This window comes from Apostichopus japonicus, chromosome 17 (genome assembly GCF_037975245.1).
Source record: "Apostichopus japonicus isolate 1M-3 chromosome 17, ASM3797524v1, whole genome shotgun sequence".
Taxonomy (NCBI): domain Eukaryota; kingdom Metazoa; phylum Echinodermata; class Holothuroidea; order Aspidochirotida; family Stichopodidae; genus Apostichopus; species Apostichopus japonicus.
The window spans coordinates 5,082,970-5,103,373 of record NC_092577.1 but is presented as its reverse complement, the minus strand read 5'-3'; the positions used below and the strand labels follow the sequence as shown (position 1 = coordinate 5,103,373).

The 20,404-nt window shown below is 36.4% G+C and overlaps 1 protein-coding gene across 8 annotated transcripts in view; it reads right to left on the bottom strand.

Moving 5' to 3' along the window:
* Positions 1–20,404, bottom strand: part of LOC139954655 (kinesin-like protein KIF13A) — a 79,214-nt gene that overhangs the window by 13,846 nt on the left and 44,964 nt on the right. For 5 of the 8 annotated variants that reach the window (XM_071954551.1, XM_071954556.1, XM_071954555.1 and 2 more), the window contains 11 exons: positions 18,824–18,986; positions 18,226–18,372; positions 15,705–15,755; positions 12,135–12,203; positions 6,057–6,200; positions 5,422–5,568; positions 4,726–4,908; positions 3,367–3,527; positions 2,777–2,909; positions 2,213–2,456; positions 1,284–1,466 (listed from right to left, as the gene is read on the bottom strand). In XM_071954551.1, the coding sequence (XP_071810652.1) occupies positions 1,284–1,466; positions 2,213–2,456; positions 2,777–2,909; positions 3,367–3,527; positions 4,726–4,908; positions 5,422–5,568; positions 6,057–6,200; positions 12,135–12,203; positions 15,705–15,755; positions 18,226–18,372; positions 18,824–18,986 (1,625 nt within the window). Of the gene's footprint in view, positions 1–1,283; positions 1,467–2,212; positions 2,457–2,776; positions 2,910–3,366; positions 3,528–4,725; positions 4,909–5,421; positions 5,569–6,056; positions 6,201–12,134; positions 12,204–15,148; positions 15,194–15,704; positions 15,756–18,225; positions 18,373–18,823; positions 18,987–20,404 lie in introns of all 8 variants that reach the window. The other 3 variants (XM_071954552.1, XM_071954553.1, XM_071954554.1) reach the window with 3 other exon arrangements.

Below are 20,404 nucleotides of genomic sequence, written 5' to 3'. Positions count from 1 at the left end.
TCAAAGTAAAAAAAAAATTAAGAATATAAAAAAAAACGATGAACTGTTAAATTTTGAAAGTGAGGTCGTCATAGTTAGTAAAACAACAAATGTATTGAGAAACAGGAAATAAAATGATGCAAACATATATCAGTCCTGATAATTTTGTCAACAATACTTCTCTGCTCACTCATGTGAGAGTAAACTCATTCATACCCTTTGGTTCTGTGCTCTAAGCTCTGACTATAGGCTAGGTTTATGTCACCTATTATGTCATCCTAGGTTTATGTCATCCTAACAACTGAAAGACTTAAAGGGTGTGAAGACTCGCGCAAAAAGAAACGACTAATGCCGGTAATCTGACCTAGTTTCGAATGAGGTGTAACAGAAGTGTTAGACACCACCATCGATCCCTGAAAATACACACACAGCTTGCTACCGTCGGTAATTAGACACTAGTGTACAGTCAATACATACAGCTGCGGTCAATACCCACAGCACAGTGTAGAAACGATACAGCGATGGATATTTCCGTCCAGCTAAAGATAACAAGGTATCACATTTCATTACTGTCTGCATTTTGTAGCGACACGAACAAAACGTCACTTGCAAGCAACAGAAAGTTAACTTTTTCAGATGGCCGCACGAGGTTTGGGGCGAGTCTTCAATGCCTTTAATCCAGTTGCAAATAGTTTATAATATCACACATTATGTGTCATTTAACAGAAATGCTTCATCACGACGTGAAAGAAATGCTGGATTAGATAGTACTCATAGGATGTTCAATTCCCCATTTTTCTTCCTTTTAAACCAATTTGTATTTTTTATAGTCTTTTACAGTGAAATGACCTTCTTTTATTACCTTGTCAGAAATCATTCTCTCGTTACAAACCCTTGGGCTTTAAGATCTTTTCTCGAAACAACTTTGAAAGTACTTGACATTAAATGTTGATGACTGACAGACAGACAGACAGATAGACCGATGGAAAAATCTACTTATTTTACATTTGATATTCTGTAAATTATCAACTTTGATTGTCTCACAATAATATTGTTGATAACTTTCTTGGGTCAACTTTTACTAATTGACACATGCATTTCCTGAGAAGATCTTGAATTCTCCAATTTATAAATATGTTTATTTGTTCTTGGAAATACGGTTTCCTTTTGTTACACCGTTAAATTTATGCCTGCCTTTGTTAATGTCGTAGAAGGGTTTTAAATCATTTTCAAAAGTATCAAACCTGCTTTTAGTGATATATCATGTTATCTTAAATTTCAAACTGTAAACTTGAACACCTTACCATTCAGCTCAAGAAATAAGACAGGTATATGAGGTTCCATGCCGTCTGGAGGGTCCCAGTGAGCGGGGGACCCGGGGACACCACTGTTTGGTGCTGGCACCAGGACGGCGTTCCTCTCCTCTGTCAGTGAAACCCATTGGTTGATTAAGCTGGCTTCTCTTTCTGAGTCTTCTCTTGTTTTACCTACAAAAATTAAAATACAACACGAGAACTGTCGAAAAATGTTATTTTTATATGTTATTATTCCTCAAGTTCTTCTTTCGATAGTCGATGCAACTTTACCGTGTGACGAGTTTAACATGTTTCCATGATGACATCAAGTAAGGTTGCAGTCTGAATTCTCGTACAAAATTAAAAATTCAACACAACAATTGTCTAAAAAAATGTTATTTTTTTCCTCAATTTCTTTCTTCTTTCGAAGGTCGATTCACCTTTACCTTTGACGGGTTTAACAAGTTTCCACGACGACATCAAGTAAGGTTGCAGTCTGAATTCTCGTACAAAATGAAAAATTACAACACAACAATTGTCAAAAAATGTTATTTTTTTCCTCAAATTCCTTCTTTCGAAGGTCGATGTACCTTTACCGTGTGACAAGTTTAACAAGTTTCCACGACGACATCAAGTCAGGTCTGAATTCTTGTCAAGGTCAAAGCAACAGAGTCCAAAACATGATTTTTAAGCGATTCCAGTAATTCCGTTTATAAACGACAAGATTTTACGAAATTTTCAGAACCTTGATAAAGCTTCTTTACTATTGCATATTCTGTCCATGACTAAGGGGTTTTCCCCTCTTACAGTAAATGCCATGAAGTTTGAAACTTCCATTTTTAAAACCAACTTATTACATTTAAAGTAGAATCCAACTTCTTTAATACATGGGTTACATATTTGCATTTGTTTGATTGGTTCCATTCAGTTTCTCTGACCTTTCTTATTCATGATCATGTTGATCTGTTCGTCTAGGTATTCTCTCCGCATCATGAGGGCGTCCGACCAGCGGTCCCTCAGCTTGTTCAAGTTGTTCTCCTGGTAACTGTCCAGTCCCTTCTGGATCTTCTTCCGGACGCAGATGCTGCCGATGGATACGGATGTGATGGACTCGCAGATCAGAGGCAACGTGCCGGAGTTCGGGACGGGATTGACGCTCACGTAAACTCTCCGGGACTGGCCCTGAAGGACAAAAGAACAAAAATCGGGAGTTAATTCTTTGTTAATATATATACTATTTTTGTATTAATTTTTAAGCTGTGTCAATTTTATTCTTGATATTCATATTTTAAGGGTTTTGTCATTTTGTTGTCATTGTAAAGCGCTCTTGAACATGCTTAAGCATGAAAAGAGCGCTATATAAATTTGGTAAATAATAATGATCATAATAATTCTGTCTGTGAGCTTTGAGAAACTTAGGGATTTCCTTTGAGCCGAGATAACTTTTTGCTGGGGACAAAGTCAGTGGCTTTTAAGCCAAGACAAATAGCGGGATATTTTACCTGTCTAATCTGAAAAGTTCCGCCGGTGCCAGGATCCGGTCGAGGAGAACACTCGACTGGGCAATACTCCCCTTGATCATTCAACTCCTGGATCTCCACCCACATCTCAATCTTACGAATCAGTTCACTCCATCTTTAATAGTTCAAGATAAAAAAGAGATTCCAACGTTTAATGTTTGTTTACGTAACTCCACCCACATTTCAATACGAAGCAGTTCACTCCATCTAAGTCCAAGATAAAAAAATTTCTTAACACTTTGATGTCAGTTTACGTAATAACTGTCTTTCTACGTCTTGTAGATATTTTTTTGAAAACACAGAACTGGGGTCCAGGGTCAATAACAGCCTCCAGAAGCATTGGAGGAATAATAACCTGTTCTTATTTTCATAATATGCTTTAAGGGAATTGAAGGCTTGAAGAGGGAAAGGGGAGAGTGGGGGGAGGCCTGGTAACATGTTTTTCAACAGGATCTAGGCAGGCTCTCTATGTTGCTGAGAAGAATGACAATACAATCCAGTTAAAGTGACATTCCAAAAGTATGATGTCGTTATTTATATAACCTGTGCTACAACATATGGTTAAGACTCACCTATCAGCTAAGGTCCTTGACTTTGCGTTAAGGTTGTCCACTTCCCATCCATTGGAGTACGGGTTGCTATTACTACCTATCCTGTGACCCCACACCTCCACAGCAAGGGATCCCTCCAGAGCATGCTCAATGAAATCTTCTGTCACACTTACCGTGAATTCCTTTCGAAGAAACAAAACAAACAAAATACGATGAAAACGAAGAAGGTCCTCGAGTGGCCTTTAGCACTAAAGATATAGGTATAATTACTAATTCTGATGTTCAAAGTATTTCCAAGAATATTTTTAAGGTTTCTGTTACCAGTGAGTAAGTATTAAAAAAACATGCATTAAACCCTTCCCCATTCTTTCACCATCCCCTCCCCTTACCCTGTGCCTCTCCCAGGTGCATTCTGGTTTTCATAATAAGGGAAGGGACAGTTGGAGACAAGGGTGTAGGGAACCGGGGGGGCTGGGGGGCACCAGCCCCCCCAGTGAAAAATATGGAGGGCGGAAGTATCATTCCGCCCCCCCCCCCGCTTCGCAAGTCAGAAAACCCCTTTTTCATTTCCAAATGAGAAAAAAATCTCATTTGGAGCACCAAATTGCATCTAAGGCCAGGTGAAAATGCAAAATTATATACAAAATGGAGTGGGTGGGTTGAAGTGTGCTATATTGCACCAAATTGCAACTGAGGCCACCTGGAAATGCAAAAAAATTCCAAAGGGGAGGGGGGCACCCCCTCCCCTTCGACCCCTCCCCCAGGCCGGCCATCAGTCTTCAGCCCCCCCACTCAAAAGTACCTTCCTACGCCACTGGTTGGAGAGCAACTTTTAAGTTCCTTAGAGAATGAATTTGTTATTTCAATGTTCACATTAAGGCATGATGCATTTCATAATAAAATTTTATAAATTCCCGCTGCTCTGACTGTGAGATCCATCCACACATTCAGTTTATGCCAGTTACTGCATTTTTAGCTTTGCTTCAGTTCCTCTTCTCAACACGGAAGCAAATTTGGGCCAATCAGCTAACAGTTAAACTACTACTAAGGCTTGATGGAAATATCAAATATTTATGCCATTCAATTTGTAGAACATCGAATGCTACATAAGATACAGCTGATTAAAGGTTGAATTTAAAATGTTGACATATATTCTTGGGATACCAAACATGACTATGACATAATAACATCAACAAACTTACATACTATAAACACCATTTTTGTACAAATAGTCACTGCGATTAAAGAAACAATATCACAGTGAGATATAAAATATATAAAAAATATATATATATATATACATAAAAAATGAAAAATTTATAGGATTTTCTTTATAAAGTCAGGGATGAAACTAAACTGTATGAAAGTCCATCTACCTACCTTACTATGATGGAACTTCATAGTTCCTTTTATACTCTCGCCCTTTCTGGAATGGTACTCCTCCAAATCTGGGTTGATGAAAGGGGGTACGACAGTGGGTCCGTCCTGACCCCAAAAAGAATACTGGCAGAAGACAAAATGAGCTAGAGAATGGGGTAGATTAACTGCTTCCATTATTTTAACCTGTAAGAGCAAAAATTCAAAGAAGAAAAGAATTATACAAACAACGTTAACATTTGAACTCCCTCACTGGCATTTTTCTTTTTGACAAAAACACAAGCTCATGATTATGACGATTCATTTGCAGCTGACATAAAGTCTGTTGGCCCGAGATGTTTTAAACTTTTCACAATTTAAACCAAGGAACAAACTGTTTTAGGGATAATTCCAACATTGTTCAGTGTTTGACATTGTTTCAGAAGCTCCTGAAATGGTCAATCTATCATCCTGTTCGAGAGGAAATGTTGGCATCTACATATTGGTGCATATCATTGACAGTAAATTAAACACATTTCAAAGACACAAACTAAAAATGATCTTGTCAGCCTCACAGGAATAACACTAGGTCGTATATTCTAACTGATTTCATGTGTTAGGCTACATATTCATCAAATGTAGAACTGAGAGTTGCATGTTTCAAGTTTATTAAATGTGTCTTATGATGTCATGGTGTCTTATGGTGTCATGGTGTCTTACCCGACAGGTTAGTGGAGCACCAACCGCTAACCCTCCTTCCGCTTCTGACTCCTCGAGGCCCTCGTTAGATCCTAAAGAACTCACATCATGGGCCCTCTCAGGGGTGTTACTGATCCTCTGAATCTCCATCTGCAGCTTACCAGCCACCTAACAAAAACAACAAAAAGAGATTAGTTATGCATGAAACCTAAAAACAATATGGTAAAGAATGTTTCCTAACATTGAACTGGCCCTTCCCTGATCAACTTTTGGGGTAAAAGATCAAATCTTGGGTGGGTAAAAGGTAAAGAAAATGCAGACAAGTGGGCTGTCCATTTTTGAGGAAAGCTCAGACTAGATTTTCAATTTTCAGGCAAGACCCTTTAAGATCCTTTCAGAGAGTATAAGCATAATCAATTTTAGAAGAAAACAGATGACATTCTGTAGTGAAAAGGTAGATAACTTGTTATGCTGCTGCTGATGATGATATGCAGGCCCAGACAAGAGGGCAATATCTGGAGATTACAGCCCCAGGGTCCGACGACAATTAAGGGTGCGGAGGGAAACAATGGATGAAAGAATAGAGTATTTCTCATATGCATTAAACTGATTCTCTTCACCACTGATGATATGATATGAATGCCCCTGTATTTTACCTCGCCTTGTTGACTGATGATAGGTACAGCGTACTCCAGACTGACGTCGTGGAAGAGCACCTCCAGAAATATATTAGCAACTCCGATCAAACAGTGGCTCTCTTGAGATTCATAGAAAGGATCAGAATTGGGAGAATCCACCTCCTGAAAGAGGAAACGAAAATGGTTTAATAAAGGTTTCAGAGAAAAACTAAACCGTCCTGCACTGTAACATTGGACACCAGTTATGTGTAAGAAAGGAGATACAGAGGGCAAGGTAGTCAGAGTTGACACTGAGATTTCAACTTTCATCTGTAGATAGGTACATGAACTTTACCAACCAATGAAATACAATTGTTCATAAAACATTGGGGCCGACCATGGCTAATCGTGATAATTTCAAGATGGTTACTTCTAAACATAGTCAAGAAAGTGAGAGAAACAGACTGAAACAGTAAAGAATGAAATTAAGAGTATCATTTGAAGAAAGTTTCGAATTAGACGGTCACAAACTGCAATTGTTCATTTTTACTTCTTTCCCATATTTGTTAGGTATTGTCAAAGTGTAGCTTGGGGGGGGGGGGGTGGTATCACTTTATACAGTATAACATACACACACCTTCCAAATATCACACAATTTGTTTAACAGTTTTTTATTAAATTTTTGCCGGCACTAAGAATATGAATTTTAATATCGGATGTGTGGGTGCTATAAGTAAAAGTTTAGTAATCAGTTGGTATATTCTCCTTTTTTTCATTTTAACCTTTGTTCATGGGGTAACTAAGGGGAATATTTGGTATCTAAAAATTAATGCAGATATAAATGTCCACCACTAAAGTTGTGATAGGTCCAAATATTTAGGATTTTTTTTTCTCCTTTTCTTTCCACCATAGCTGCATGCAGCCATAACGTGCTAATAATAAAGTGAAGATAATACCTCATAGGGGTAGAAAGTGTTATGCTTATATAGGATTCATGCAATACCATAGTCATGCAAGCAACATCACAAATGAAAACTGCAATTATGCAACGTACAATCATATTTACATGTATATTTAATGGTACTTTTATTGTATGTAGCACCATGGTTGGTATGCGATATCATTCAAACAAATGCATAAAATATCACGACTAGAGGTTTGGTAATATTCATATCATAGATACAGGAAAAAATCATTCACTTCTTTTGCAAGGTTCGCACACATTTAAACCAATGACATTCAAAAAGTAAGTTTTGCACACAAGATAACTAGATGCATGCAGTAGGAACACATAATTTTGTGTATGGGAACATAGATCTTGCATATAACATTTCCATTTTACATCAAATGGGATACATAAACACATGCACGTTACTGCAATGTTCGAGAAACAACTCAACCTCCTTTCACATAACATCAAGCAAGAAAAGAGTGTTGGATGAAAAATTAAAACTGCATCAAGAAAGAAATTGTTGATTTGAAATGTAGCAAGAGCAATAGAATCAATTTAGAAAAATGATTTCAGAACTACTTCACACGTTACAAAAATTTCACAAGAAACAGCTGTGGAAAGATATTTTATTTATTAGCTATGTGCTTGATAAAAAAAAACATTTCAGGAGATTCTAAACTTCAAAATTATTCGTACATTTCCAAGAAAAAAAAATTAAATGGCTCAGTGATGGAACCATTTTTGAGAGTCAGGAAAATACCTTTTTGAAGTTTGAGCATGCGTGACCATTGTTTTGGACTTTTCTAGCATATTTGGAAATAAGAATAACTTTTCAAAGACCAGATTTAACAATTTTAATGAAAGTAATCTGGTGCTTGGTGCAGGAACAACAAATTGAATGATACTGATGTTTCATTCAATGAGTGCCTGTTATTTTCTAGATTTTTATTAGTGCATAAATCAAAGAGTTAGAAGTGAATTCCCATTCAGGATATTTTGCAGAAGGGAACGCTACCCAGCACCTCAAACTGTGAATAGGTTTGACTGATATGGAAGGGAAAAAATAGTGAGATACAAAGATTGCAATCTGACTAATGGAAAGAAGAAGAAAAAACAGTTCTTGAGAAAATGAAAAGAAGGAAAAGGCCAGATTACTCAAATTTAAAATGGATTAAAATATGATGACCAATTAGGTCAGACTGAGGTGATGGTAGTAAAACCATTCAAAAGGTTACTAGTGACCACGCTTTGATCATTTTTCTTTTGCTCTTTTTTTGTACACTTTGGACACATTTTGAAAAAAATATTTGCTGGTCTAACTTAAACCTACTTCCCCCCCCCCCATTCATGCCTGCCTTAAATTCAATCAGGCTTGCCCCCCCCACCCTCCCTCCCACAGGCAAACACTGCTTGGAACATGACCACAAGTTCTTAATACAATGCTCATTTTAAAACTTCATGTTGTGAACAAACTGGGTAGAGCTTCAAAATGTCTGGACCCTTCAATCCTGCCATTGTCAGGTACAGTAATAGGGATCAGTCAGTCACTTGTAACCTAAAAGTATCATTGACACATAAGCAAAGTCTGTTTATTACTGTGGCTTAATAGGGACATGGGAAGATAAAAAAGGGTCCCCAAATCTCAAAATTTTGACTTTTTATCTCAAAAGTTTGACTTTTTATCTCAAAATCTTGACTTTTAATCTCCAAATTTTGACTTTTAAATTCGAAATATTGTCTTTTTTTTTTGACCTCTTCAGTCCAGGTTTTGACTTTTTATCTCAAAATTTTGAATTTTTATCTCAATTTTTTTTTCCCGTATGTCTCAATTAAGCCACCGCAGTTTAAACATAATTGCATATTTAGTTCAGTAGCTGCTGGGTCAGTGCTGAACTTGGCAAAGGACACTACTAGGGATGATCAACATCTTTTGTTAACTTTTAGAACTTTCAGGGGGGTCAGTTTAGGTGGTCAGCATCCATACAAGATGGTTTATTGTAAGACTCAAGCTTGTGTGAATGACATTTAGGTAGAGTGCCAGGCATTCAAAGGAGATGTTTACCCTGAATTTAATAGGAATTTGTTTTCCCTCTTTGAGTGTTTCTTTTCCGATTAAGTTATATCCCAATTACTGTAAGGTAAAAGTTCCTATCATTCATAACATGAACACCACTAATGATATGTCATTAATGAGTTTACACCCCAAACTTCAAATGAAAGCCTTTTTTTCAAATATGTGGATCCATATGCAATGACTCTAAGCGAATAATAAGATTTACAATTTTAATAGATATTACACTTTTCCAAAATTTACATATTCACAAGAGATAGAACAGACCTGATATTAAAACCAGAACAACTATTTGACTGTTTTCTTTGTTCTTCAAAATAAGTTGTTGTTGCCATTAATGGAAATTTACAGCTACTTGTGAAATCCATTGTTTTATCAATTCTAATAACTCAACCAAAACATGTTCTTCTAACTTCATAAATAAAAAAACCAGAGTATCTTCGATGACATTCATCACAATTTGTCCCTAAAAAAGATTGTAACACCAATATATAAAACATGTCACTTGAGTTTATAAAATCTTGTTTTTCATATCGAACTTTGTATTGCATCTGTGGAACTGACCTAATGATCTGTGTATTAGACTTCATAGTCCAGTCACTTGACTAATGGTCCATGTATTAGACTTCACAGTCCAGTCACTTTATTAACGGTCTGTGTATTAGACTTCACAGTCCAGTCACTTGACTAACGGTCTGTGTATTAGACTTCACAGTCCAGTCACTTGACTAATGGTCTGTGTGTATTAGACTTCATAGTCCAGTCACTTGACTAATGGTCTGTGTGTATTAGACTTCACAGTCCAGTCACTTGACTAATGGTCTGTGTGTATTAGACTTCACAGTCCAGTCACTTGACTAATGGTCTGTGTGTATTAGACTTCACAGTCCAGTCACTTGACTAATGGTCTGTGTGTATTAGACTTCACAGTCCAGTCACTTGACTAATGGTCTGTGTGTATTAGACTTCACAGTCCAGTCATTTGACTAATGGTCTGTGTGTATTAGACTTCACAGTCCAGTCACTTGACTAATTGAACTTTGGACGTTTTAAATGAGTCATGTCTCAAAAATAAAGTGTTAAAGAAAATACAACCTGGATTGAAAACAACATATTTAAATTAATTTTGTGCTTAACTTGATCCTTTTAAGTGTATTTCCATATCACAGGACTATGAATATAAATAATCGTGTGAAAATCTACCAAAGCTTGGTTATACAATAAAGTTAATCACTGCCTGGGGTACTTTGGTTTCTAATGGTAGAATAACATTTGATATTTATCCATTGGTCAGATATGTTGTAGAGGATAAATAGGGGTATACAATAGTTGATGAGTGACAAGAGTCATAAATATCAACTTTCCTGCAATATTTGGTATTTACCTTTTAATAAAATGGTGATACATGCTATATAGATTGGCAATATTTTAGCTGGGGGAGTTTGAGGGTAATTGAGGTACTGGTTAGGGTATGTGTACATGTGAGGGGATGGAATCCTAAGTCCTAAATAGGAAGTAAATCAGCTGAAATCGAGCTAATCTCTTGAATCACTTGATATTTGATTGCACATTATACTTTAAACTGACTTGACTTTTCTCGCTCATTGGTTACTTGTAAAATGGCAAAAATTGTAATCTTTGGTCTTTGAAAGGTTGCTAACTTTCTTGAGAGGTTCATGTCCTGTCTTGGGGTGGAAATGCAGCTATCTGCGGATGCACGCTCGGGGTGTATGTTTGCTCATGATAGAGTTATAAACTGTAATCGACTGCTTTGAGATGCCTAGTAACCACACATTATGTGATTGGCTGTCCGTTCTATTTTGAAGTCTTTTATACTACTTTACAGTTACCTGATTGGCTATCTCATCTACTGTCAGTTGTTCACATTTACCACTCGTCACCATGGTGATTGGTAATGTAACCACGCATTACCCAATTGGCTGTGTCCGATCTACTTTGAAGTCTTTTAATAATCTACAGTTTAACCTGATTGGCTATCTCATCTACTGTCAGTTATTCACCTCATCACCATGGCGATTGGCTATGTAACCACGCATTACCCAATTTGCTGTCCGATCTATTCTGAAGTCTTTTTATACTCTACAGTTACCTGATTGGCTATCTCATCTACTGTCAGTTGTTCATATTTACCACTCGTCACCATGGTGATTGGATATGTAACCACGCATTACGCAATTGGCTGTCCGATCTATTTGAAGTCTTTTATAATACTCTACAGTTTAACCTGATTGGCTAGCTCATCTACTGTCAGTTGTTCACATTTACCACTCATCGCCATGGTGATTGGCAATATAACTACTTTTCAGTGTTCCATTAACATAATTCTTCAGTTTTCTGATTACCCCTAATTTACTACCCCTCATCCCTCCATAGGCTATTCAATCTCAACCCAAATATTTTGAGAGTATATTTGCAACAAAAGGATTGATTTTTAGTCTCCTTTCCTACCAGCTTCCCATTATCAATCAATCAATCAATCCCTCTTTCACAATACCTTTTGCTCCAAACGATCAGGTCTAAAAGTTTTCGCCTCATTGGTAACGATCAGTCACAGAAATATCAACTGTATTGTCATTTCACAGTTTTTACCCAGAGAAGAGATTTTTTCATTCAAATTACCAACTCTGTGATGATATTAAAATGTTTCGAATATAGAGATGAATATTAATAGATTCACAAGAGATTACAATGGGAGAGTATTCATGAGTGATCTACAAGTGTACAAGGGGAAGCCATCAAATGGATTAGTTTTCTCGGGTGGCCTGGGCGAATATATTTACCATACGTCGACATAATTTGGGTACGTATCGACTCAAACTTTTTTTTTAGTAAATGGTTTCTAGTACATAAAGAAGCTGTTGAAAACATGTGACCAGTCGGGGATATCAGATTTACGAGAAAAGCGACTCCAAAAAAACGATAATGACTATTAGAAGGAATTTAAGCACTACAAACAACAGGTGAATTATTAGAAAAATGTTGGAAAGATACACACATTAGTTATTACTCCAAGAGATATTTGGGGAAAACAAAGTAAAGCATTAGTGGGGTATGTGTAGTAGTCATGTACCACCTTCGTTTTGCCACTTGCTTGTCCAATAGGGGGCAGCATAACACTTGCTAGGATTGGACTCAACCATTCCTTTAAGGAGGGAAAAACAGAAACAGTAGTTAAGATTCGGCGATTACTGTAGCAGACAAAATGTTTCGACGACAGCTGGGGAAAATGGACAGACACGGGTTTATGTCTCACTGTTTAAACATAACAAAATGAATTCAATCCCTGGGGGTGGGGAGGGGAGGGGAGTGGAGGGGTGGGGAGGGGAGGAAACATGAAGAAAGCAAAATGCCACTTGCTTACATATCTTCATAAATATTCTAAAAGGAGCATGCATACCTTGTTTTAGTTTATCAGATTAACTCTGTACTTTGTTATCTAGTTGACATTACAGAGTTGACAGTATCAGGAAAACTTGCTAGTAGTTTTACACGGTTGGTAATTATTTTTCCGATATTTTGACCGTCCCTGACGACACTTTCGGAAGGAATCTGAGACAACCCCAACTTCCACCCTTTTTATAAACTCAGTAACTCCAGCAACTTTGAAGCCATTAGCATTTATGGTGACAGCTTTTAACAGTAACAATTATGATACATATATGTGGACAGAATATCTCAAACTTGTCCCGAGTGTTTCTGGTTCTAATTTCTACTCATTTTCGTCGCTCAACGTTCCTACTAAAGGTGTTGATCCCATCTGTCCATTAAACCAAAAAAAAATTCTGTTTCTGAACAGTTTTTTTTTTCTGTCTCTGAAGAAAAACTTGCAGGAAACTAAAATTTTCTGTTTTTTTTTTTCTGTTTCTGAAGATTTTTTTTTTTCTGTTTCTGAAGAATTTTATGTTTTCTGTCTCTGAAGAAAAACATGCAAGGAAACTAAAATGACAGACCCGCTAACTTCTGTACAGTTAATAGATACCTAATCATCGAGGGAAGGTCATTATCAAGGTAAACCATTTCCCCTCCTCCTATATCAACCGATTTCTCTTCTTCGATCACACCATTACGCTGTTTCATATATTATTTTGAAGTTTCTGCTTGACGAGGTCGTTATATTACTTTTCGAAGGCCAAGGTATTATTCATAACTGAGAATTACAACATAAATGGTTTCGTATTAAAAAGCGATCTAGAATATTCAAAATCTGTGTTTATAAGGAAGAACGTTACGTCACATTACCATCCCAGTTCCTAAAAAGCAATAAAAAAGAAAAATTGCAAGAATGCTTAAAATACACATAATACATATTCTAAATGGTGACATGGATGTTAACATTAAATGAACGTTTGAAGTTACAAGACAAGTCTCAGACAATCACTGATATCACGGGTGGGGAGGGGGTTGGGGCGGTTTCATTGATTTCTGTGTTCTTGCTTACATCATTGCAAAGCTTTGAATACCAAAAACTACAAAACCTTCACAGTGAAAGCTCAGGAAACAGAAGAAAGAAGGAAATAAAAATTTTCATTCCGACCAAACTTACTATAAAAGTGTTTCCCTTTTTTCTTTTCTTTTTTTTGTATTCGGGACAAAAAATATATAAGGAAAGTGGCAAATAAAAAAAGGCAAGTAGTTAAAGGGATTTGAAAGCAAAATAAATGCCAAAGAAAATTTGGCATATGTTGAGGTCGACTTGAAATTGAAAAAAGGTGTAAATGTAACAAAATTAAAACTTTAGAAAGGGGAGTAAAACAAAGGGGGAGTTAATAAATGGGAGTAATCCACAAGTGGGTGGAAAACCAGCAGGAAAGAGCAACCAACTTTCAGATTTCTTTCTCTCAGAAGCGAAAAGATGGAAGTGCTGTTAGAACTGTCTGTCACAAAAAAACATTTTCTACCACATTAAACTACAACAAAGGTCACAAAAGTCATCAAATTATTGGTGTCTTTATCAACAATTCTGCCATAAAGTTACAAGTTTTCTTCTCTTCTTTTGATTTGAAAAGTTGCTACAGTTGATACTTGTAAAGCAGTTGGTTGCAATTCAATTATTACATATGAATATGTATGAATATAAATATTCATAACATGATTATGTATAAATATAAATATTTATAACATGAATATGTATAAATATAAATATTTGTAACATGAATATGTATAAATACAAATATTTAAAATAAATTTAGTAAAATTCCCACAAGGTTCACCGATAGTTATTTTTCACTCAGAATAATTATTGGTATATTAATTATCAATTCCTTCCAAACAGCTTGATTTTTCTGTCCCTTTTTTTTCCCTCTCTAGTTGTTACTTTTTCATCATAATTCACAAAAAAAAATTGATAGAAATTTCCACATGCCATTGCCATATATTTTAATTCTGAAAGAAGTAAAAGATGTTTGTCCAAATTTATGAATATCTTTTTATCCCCATAAACGGTTGATACAAACGGTAATTAGAATTTATCCCCACGACGATAACAACCGCTGGTCACAATTATTTTATGCAAATTATGCTTTTGTCTGACACATCTTTGAAAACTTCTTTGCAAAGTAGCAGAATTTTTTTGCGGCACTTACCATCTGTCAGGACAGTAATAATGTAATAACATTGCACAATGCATTCGCATTTATGTATTTGCATCATACAAGATTCTCAGGGAATAATTTTGTGTTTGATTACCAGTTTTCAGGGTTATGACCTTTGTCTCTCTTGTCACTATGGTTACCGTTTACAAAAGTCGTTATCTAGCTTTGCTCAATTCGCATAGCATTTTTGCGATGCAAATGCTGGATATTAAATTATTCAATGGCTCTACCCTGTCAATACGACCAACTGTTTTTTCTTCAATTGCATCTGATGCAAACATTTGAAAAGATCTAGTACATTAAGCTTCCCTAATGTCACATTACGTAGTATTACAAAACTTAAAATCTTATGAAAGGATAAAAAAGCCCCAAACCGTGGCGAAAGAGGAAAAGACATCGAAAAGTTTTAGCACATCCATTATAAAAAAAAACGGTTTGCTACGATAAAGCGCAGACAAAAGCCAAAATTGAGGGCGACATTGTTAAATGACATCACCTTTAATTTCAAAGGAAATAGCCAGGGTTGTGAAGCCAATGATTCCTGCATGTTAAAAAACAGTTGACAAGTTGAGGGGGAAAATGTGTGAAACGTTATCGACTTTATCAACAGTATTAAGAACTATAAAACAAAACGAGGTTGTATTGGTAGAGAACTGAGGAGTACCCGGGTGGGTGGGTTAGGGGTGTGTATTAGATGCAGTGGGTGGGGGATGGGGGGATAAACTATGAGGATATAATATTATGTTAATCCCATCTCCAAAGAAGATCAAAATATTCCAAAATATATATTAATTCTTTTGGAACGAAATAAGTGGTAAAACTCTTGGATAAAAATCAATTTTGCTAAATCAAAATAAAGGTAGTTTTGTTTCTTAGGCCAAACAAAAACGACTTTCTATCCACAATTTTACGACGCGATGAATCGTCGGAAAACATCCACCGTAACTTAACCGACGATGAAATAAAAATGAAATGTGAAAACGATGGCCAAAAATAAAATAAAAATGGAGAGAGACGCCAAGCCGAGTAAGATGAGAGACAAAACTATTCACCTGCGATTCAAAGAAGGACATTTTCCGTAAAGGATCCTCTTCGTCCTTATCCTGGGTAAAAGAGGATGACATAGTGAGGGCAGCAAACCAATGATTGATGATGGGTTAAAAACAAGCCATGAGGTACAAATAAGAAATGAAGCACACCGCGCCCCCATTTGCTTTGACTGTGTACCAAAATGAACTTTGATGCATATATATATATATATATAAAAAAAACAATGCAATAAAATATAACAAAGCTGCCATTGTTATGATAATGCTATTATGCAACACCTGGATAAGAGCATACAGAAATACAATTTGGAGATAAATGTTTGCTAAAATGATATTGTGATATGTTTGATCCAAAAGTTACATATTGTGAGGAAAAAAAAAAAATTATCCCACTTTTTTTTCAGGGGGGGGGAGGTGGGGGGATTGGCTTTTGGCTTATTGTGCTGTAAACTTTCATCACTATTTCTGTCAGACCTTTAAGGAGATTGTAAGCCACAGAGAACAAGTAAATTTCATGTCTCTTTTCTTTACCAGAGTTTGCAAGTAATTTCTTTGTTTATCTGTGTGTTTGTTACACCTGTGGATTTCAAAAATCTGCAAAATCCAGGGCAGACAAGAAATAATGAAAGAAAGTTTATGAAATTTATTTCTTTTTTATATTCTTGCTTTCTGACTGCAGTTATAAATTGCCAAATTACCGATCCACTGACTGAATGGAGATCGATAAAGTCCTATTCCAGGAACTCTGATTTTTCCTCTGATTCCGATCATTGTATTTCTGTATGCAGAGTCAAACCCCGAAATGCTCTCAATTCTGAGAGACTGCTCAAACACATATTCATTCCATGATTATACCAAAAAATAAAAAAATAAATATTATATTCCAAAATGCATGAAATGACAACATAAATGCTCAGTTCAAAATTTTATCATAGCACAAAAGTCATTCAAAAGATGTTCAATGGTGGCAGTCAACATGCATAACAATTGATAGCATAGTTTTAAACCAAAATGTAATTACTTTTGAGATTAGAAGTAGACTTTTCATAAGCCCTATGTTTCAATTGTGTTTGGCCATTTTCTTTTGTTTTGTACTCAATTATTTAATTCCATTAGATAGAGGTAACATTCTCAACACATTTACATATTTATTTTATTTTTGGGGGAGGGGGGAGTGAGTGGTGTGGGTAGTGGATTTGAAGGCACAATTATTATTACATAAATAAAGAAGGTTCATTTGGTTTTCGTGTCACTCTCGGTATTTGCACATTTTCTTATAAGGGATAGTTTTCCTGGGTCGACAAACATCCCCTTTCCATCCAGTTATGATATCTGACCAAATCAGGGCTCAAAATGAATTTTTAAAGGGTAGTACAACGATGCCAAGAAAAAATAATCATGGAAATATAGAAATGATGATCTAATGGTCTAGGGTACTAACTTCAGCCTAAATAAGCACCAAATACATAAACAGTTTAGTTATCAATTTAATGCATTTTTTTTAATGGGAATAAGGACATCGCAGCAATGTGCTATAACTGCTACCATTGGTTTAAACCACTAACCTAATCCTTGTTACACTAAAACAAGCTAATTTCAAAGAGCCTCAGTCTTGATTACCTGTCAAAACAAAACATCTTTAATTTACGACCACTTTGAAATAGCTTGATAGTTCTGCCAAAAAACCCCCCATAAAAACCCATCAAGGTCTAAACATGTACAGCTAAATTTTACAAACTTTCTCACAAATGAATAGGGATACATAAGGACATGGTACATCTAAACTTCCTATACTCTGTATGGTGTTAGCAATTCAGCGACAGCACACCCAGCAGTCAGAGTTGATATGGACATAAACACCTCCAAAAACAATGATTTCGTTTTTATCAATATTTTCATTATCAACTCTTAAACCCGGCAGCTATCTTTGTATGCAATGTGTTGGGTTTTGATATTAGTGTGAAGGCAACCAGCTGGTCTAAGCTTGCAATGAAAAAAAAATTGATGACACTCTTAAAGGCATTGAAGACTTGCCCCAAACAGCGTGCCGGGCTCTGAAAAAGTTAACTTTCCGTTGCTTGCAAGTGGAGTTTTCTGCTTGTCGCTACAAAATGCAGACAGTAATGAAACGTGAAACCTTTTTATCATTTATCTGGACCTGAGATGTCCATCGCTGCTATGTACACTGTGTTGTGGGTATTGACCGCAGCTGTATGTACTGACTGTACACTAGTGTCTAATTACCGACGGTAGCAAGCTGTGTGTGTATTTTCAGGGATCGATGGTGGTGTCTAACACTTCTGTTACACCTCATTCGAAACTAGGTCAGATTACCAGCGTGAGACGTTTCTTTGTGCGCGAGTCTTCAATGCCTTTAATATTAATTTTTTTTTCAAAATGTCGACCACCTGCCTAAAGTAAGAACCAAAGTAAATGACCCACGTGAGGTTCGTATTAATAGCACTGGCGCACAATGAAAAGAGAAAAAAAACATGTTATTACTTCTGTTTTGTTTTTGTATTACCTGCATCGGTAAACCCTTCTCTTTCCTGTCATTGTACATATCTCTCATGTCGATGATCTTGTTCTCCAGTTTCTCCACGGACCAGATCTGGTGGGTGTGGTCTCTTCGGTTCACCTGAATGGCCGGTTCGCTGACGATGGAACCACGCTGGGAGGAAATTACGAGAATCAAATTAATTTATTTTAGGGATTTATGAAGACAGATAGGTAAGCTATGATGTTGATGTCAGTAGAGCAGATCAAAAAAAAACTAGAAAGGGTAAACTATGACCAAATAGGGTCGTTACTTCGTTCTGAAATCGGTTTCAAATGGACAGAAAAGACCAGACTTTTATGATAATCCTCTTCCATATGGCTACGAAAGATAAATGTCCACGCTCCCGCAATCCAACCTTTTGAACCAGGATATCTCCAAAGCTGAGCAGAGCTTTCTCTTAGCTGTTATGGGGGAGTTGTTTGTCAGGACTTTCTATCATACAACCTAGAGAAGATAGCCTGTTTGTGAGTTGTGTCTCCTTTACGAATTGCCACTTCTAACGATGAAAATTTTTCGGGAGACGTTTCGTCACAATGTGCAGAAGACTTTCTTTAAAACTCACCCTCCTATTGGCCGATAGATTACACGCTGGTATCTGCAAGGTGACTCGGAATTCTGTGTGTTTACCCATCTCCTCTGCTAGCAGGTTTGCCTCCGTCACTAAGGCATTGGCTTTCACCACCTCCTCCCGCAACTTGCTAAGCCCGTGACGGAAGAGCTCCTCCCTGAACACAAAGAGGTGTAGGATTAGGATTAGGGTTAGACTTAGGATTAGGCTTAGAGCAAAATGATCGATTCTGGTTGCTAAAAAATTACATAATTGTAATCAGACCATGACGGAAGAGTTCCTCCTTGAACACAAAGAGGCCTAGGATTCGGATTAGTGTTAGGATTAAGGTAAGGCTTAGGATTAGAGAAAAATGGTCGTTTCTGGTTGCTAAAAAAATTTCATAATTGTATTCCCTCTCAGACCATGACAGAAGAGCTCCTCCCTGGATACAAAGAGGTGTAGGCTTAGGATTAATGTTAGGATTAGGGTTAGGCTTAGGATTAGAGCAAAATTATCTTTTCTGGTTGCTAATAAATTACATAATTGTATTCCCTCTCTTATCATAATCACAACATTCCTTCTCAAACCATAATATCCTCTTGTTGCTTGTTTTTTTTATACATTTTATTCTATTTATTATTTTTAATTCTTAATGGAAATGGAAAATGTTAAAACTTCATGAATATGATTGGTTTTAAAAGAGTCACTTCTTTACATGATATAATTTTTTAAATTCTGCACTTAAAGTCACCAACAAATTGACAAGACAGGTTTCCTCTGCATATTGCCGCAGACATAAGAAACGTCTCCACAGGTTATGAAGAGATGATAATACCTGTCACGAGACAACCTCATCGAGACGTCTCGTATTGAAGACATTTAGATATGACAGTTGACAGTTGATCTTATATGTAAAAGATCGCTATATAGCAAAATGGGAACTTTCACTTTAGGAAAATTCTTCACCAAAGGTGCAGACAATTGCAAGTTCATTGGTACATTCCCCCAGATATAAGAAATGTCTCTACATTTATGAAGACATGAGACATACCTTTCAAAAGACAAACTGCATGTCTCACTTCAGACTTATTTCAATCACAGTACATAGACATCATATGTAAATGATCGCTACAGCAACATGACAACTTTCATGAGCTACGAAACATTCTTCACCAAAGGTGCAGACAATTGCAAGTTCACCTGTACATTGCCCCAGATGCAAGAAATGTCTCTACATTTTATGAAGACATGAGACATAGCTTTCAAAAGACAAACTGCATGTCTCACTTCAAACTTATTTCAATCACAGTACTTAGACTTCATATGTAACAGATCGCTATAGCAACATGACAACTTTCATGCTAAGAAACATTCTTCACCAAGGGTGCAGACAACACATGTTGTTCCCTGACAACCTGTGCATATTCTTCGTGCAAGTTTGTCAATAAGACATACATGTCTCCGCAGTTTGTGAAGACATGAGCATACATTTCAAAAGACAACCTGTGTGTCTTACTTTAAACTTATTTAGATCTCAGTAGACCCCAGATCGCTATAGCAAAATGACAACTTTCTCTTAAAAAAACATTCTTC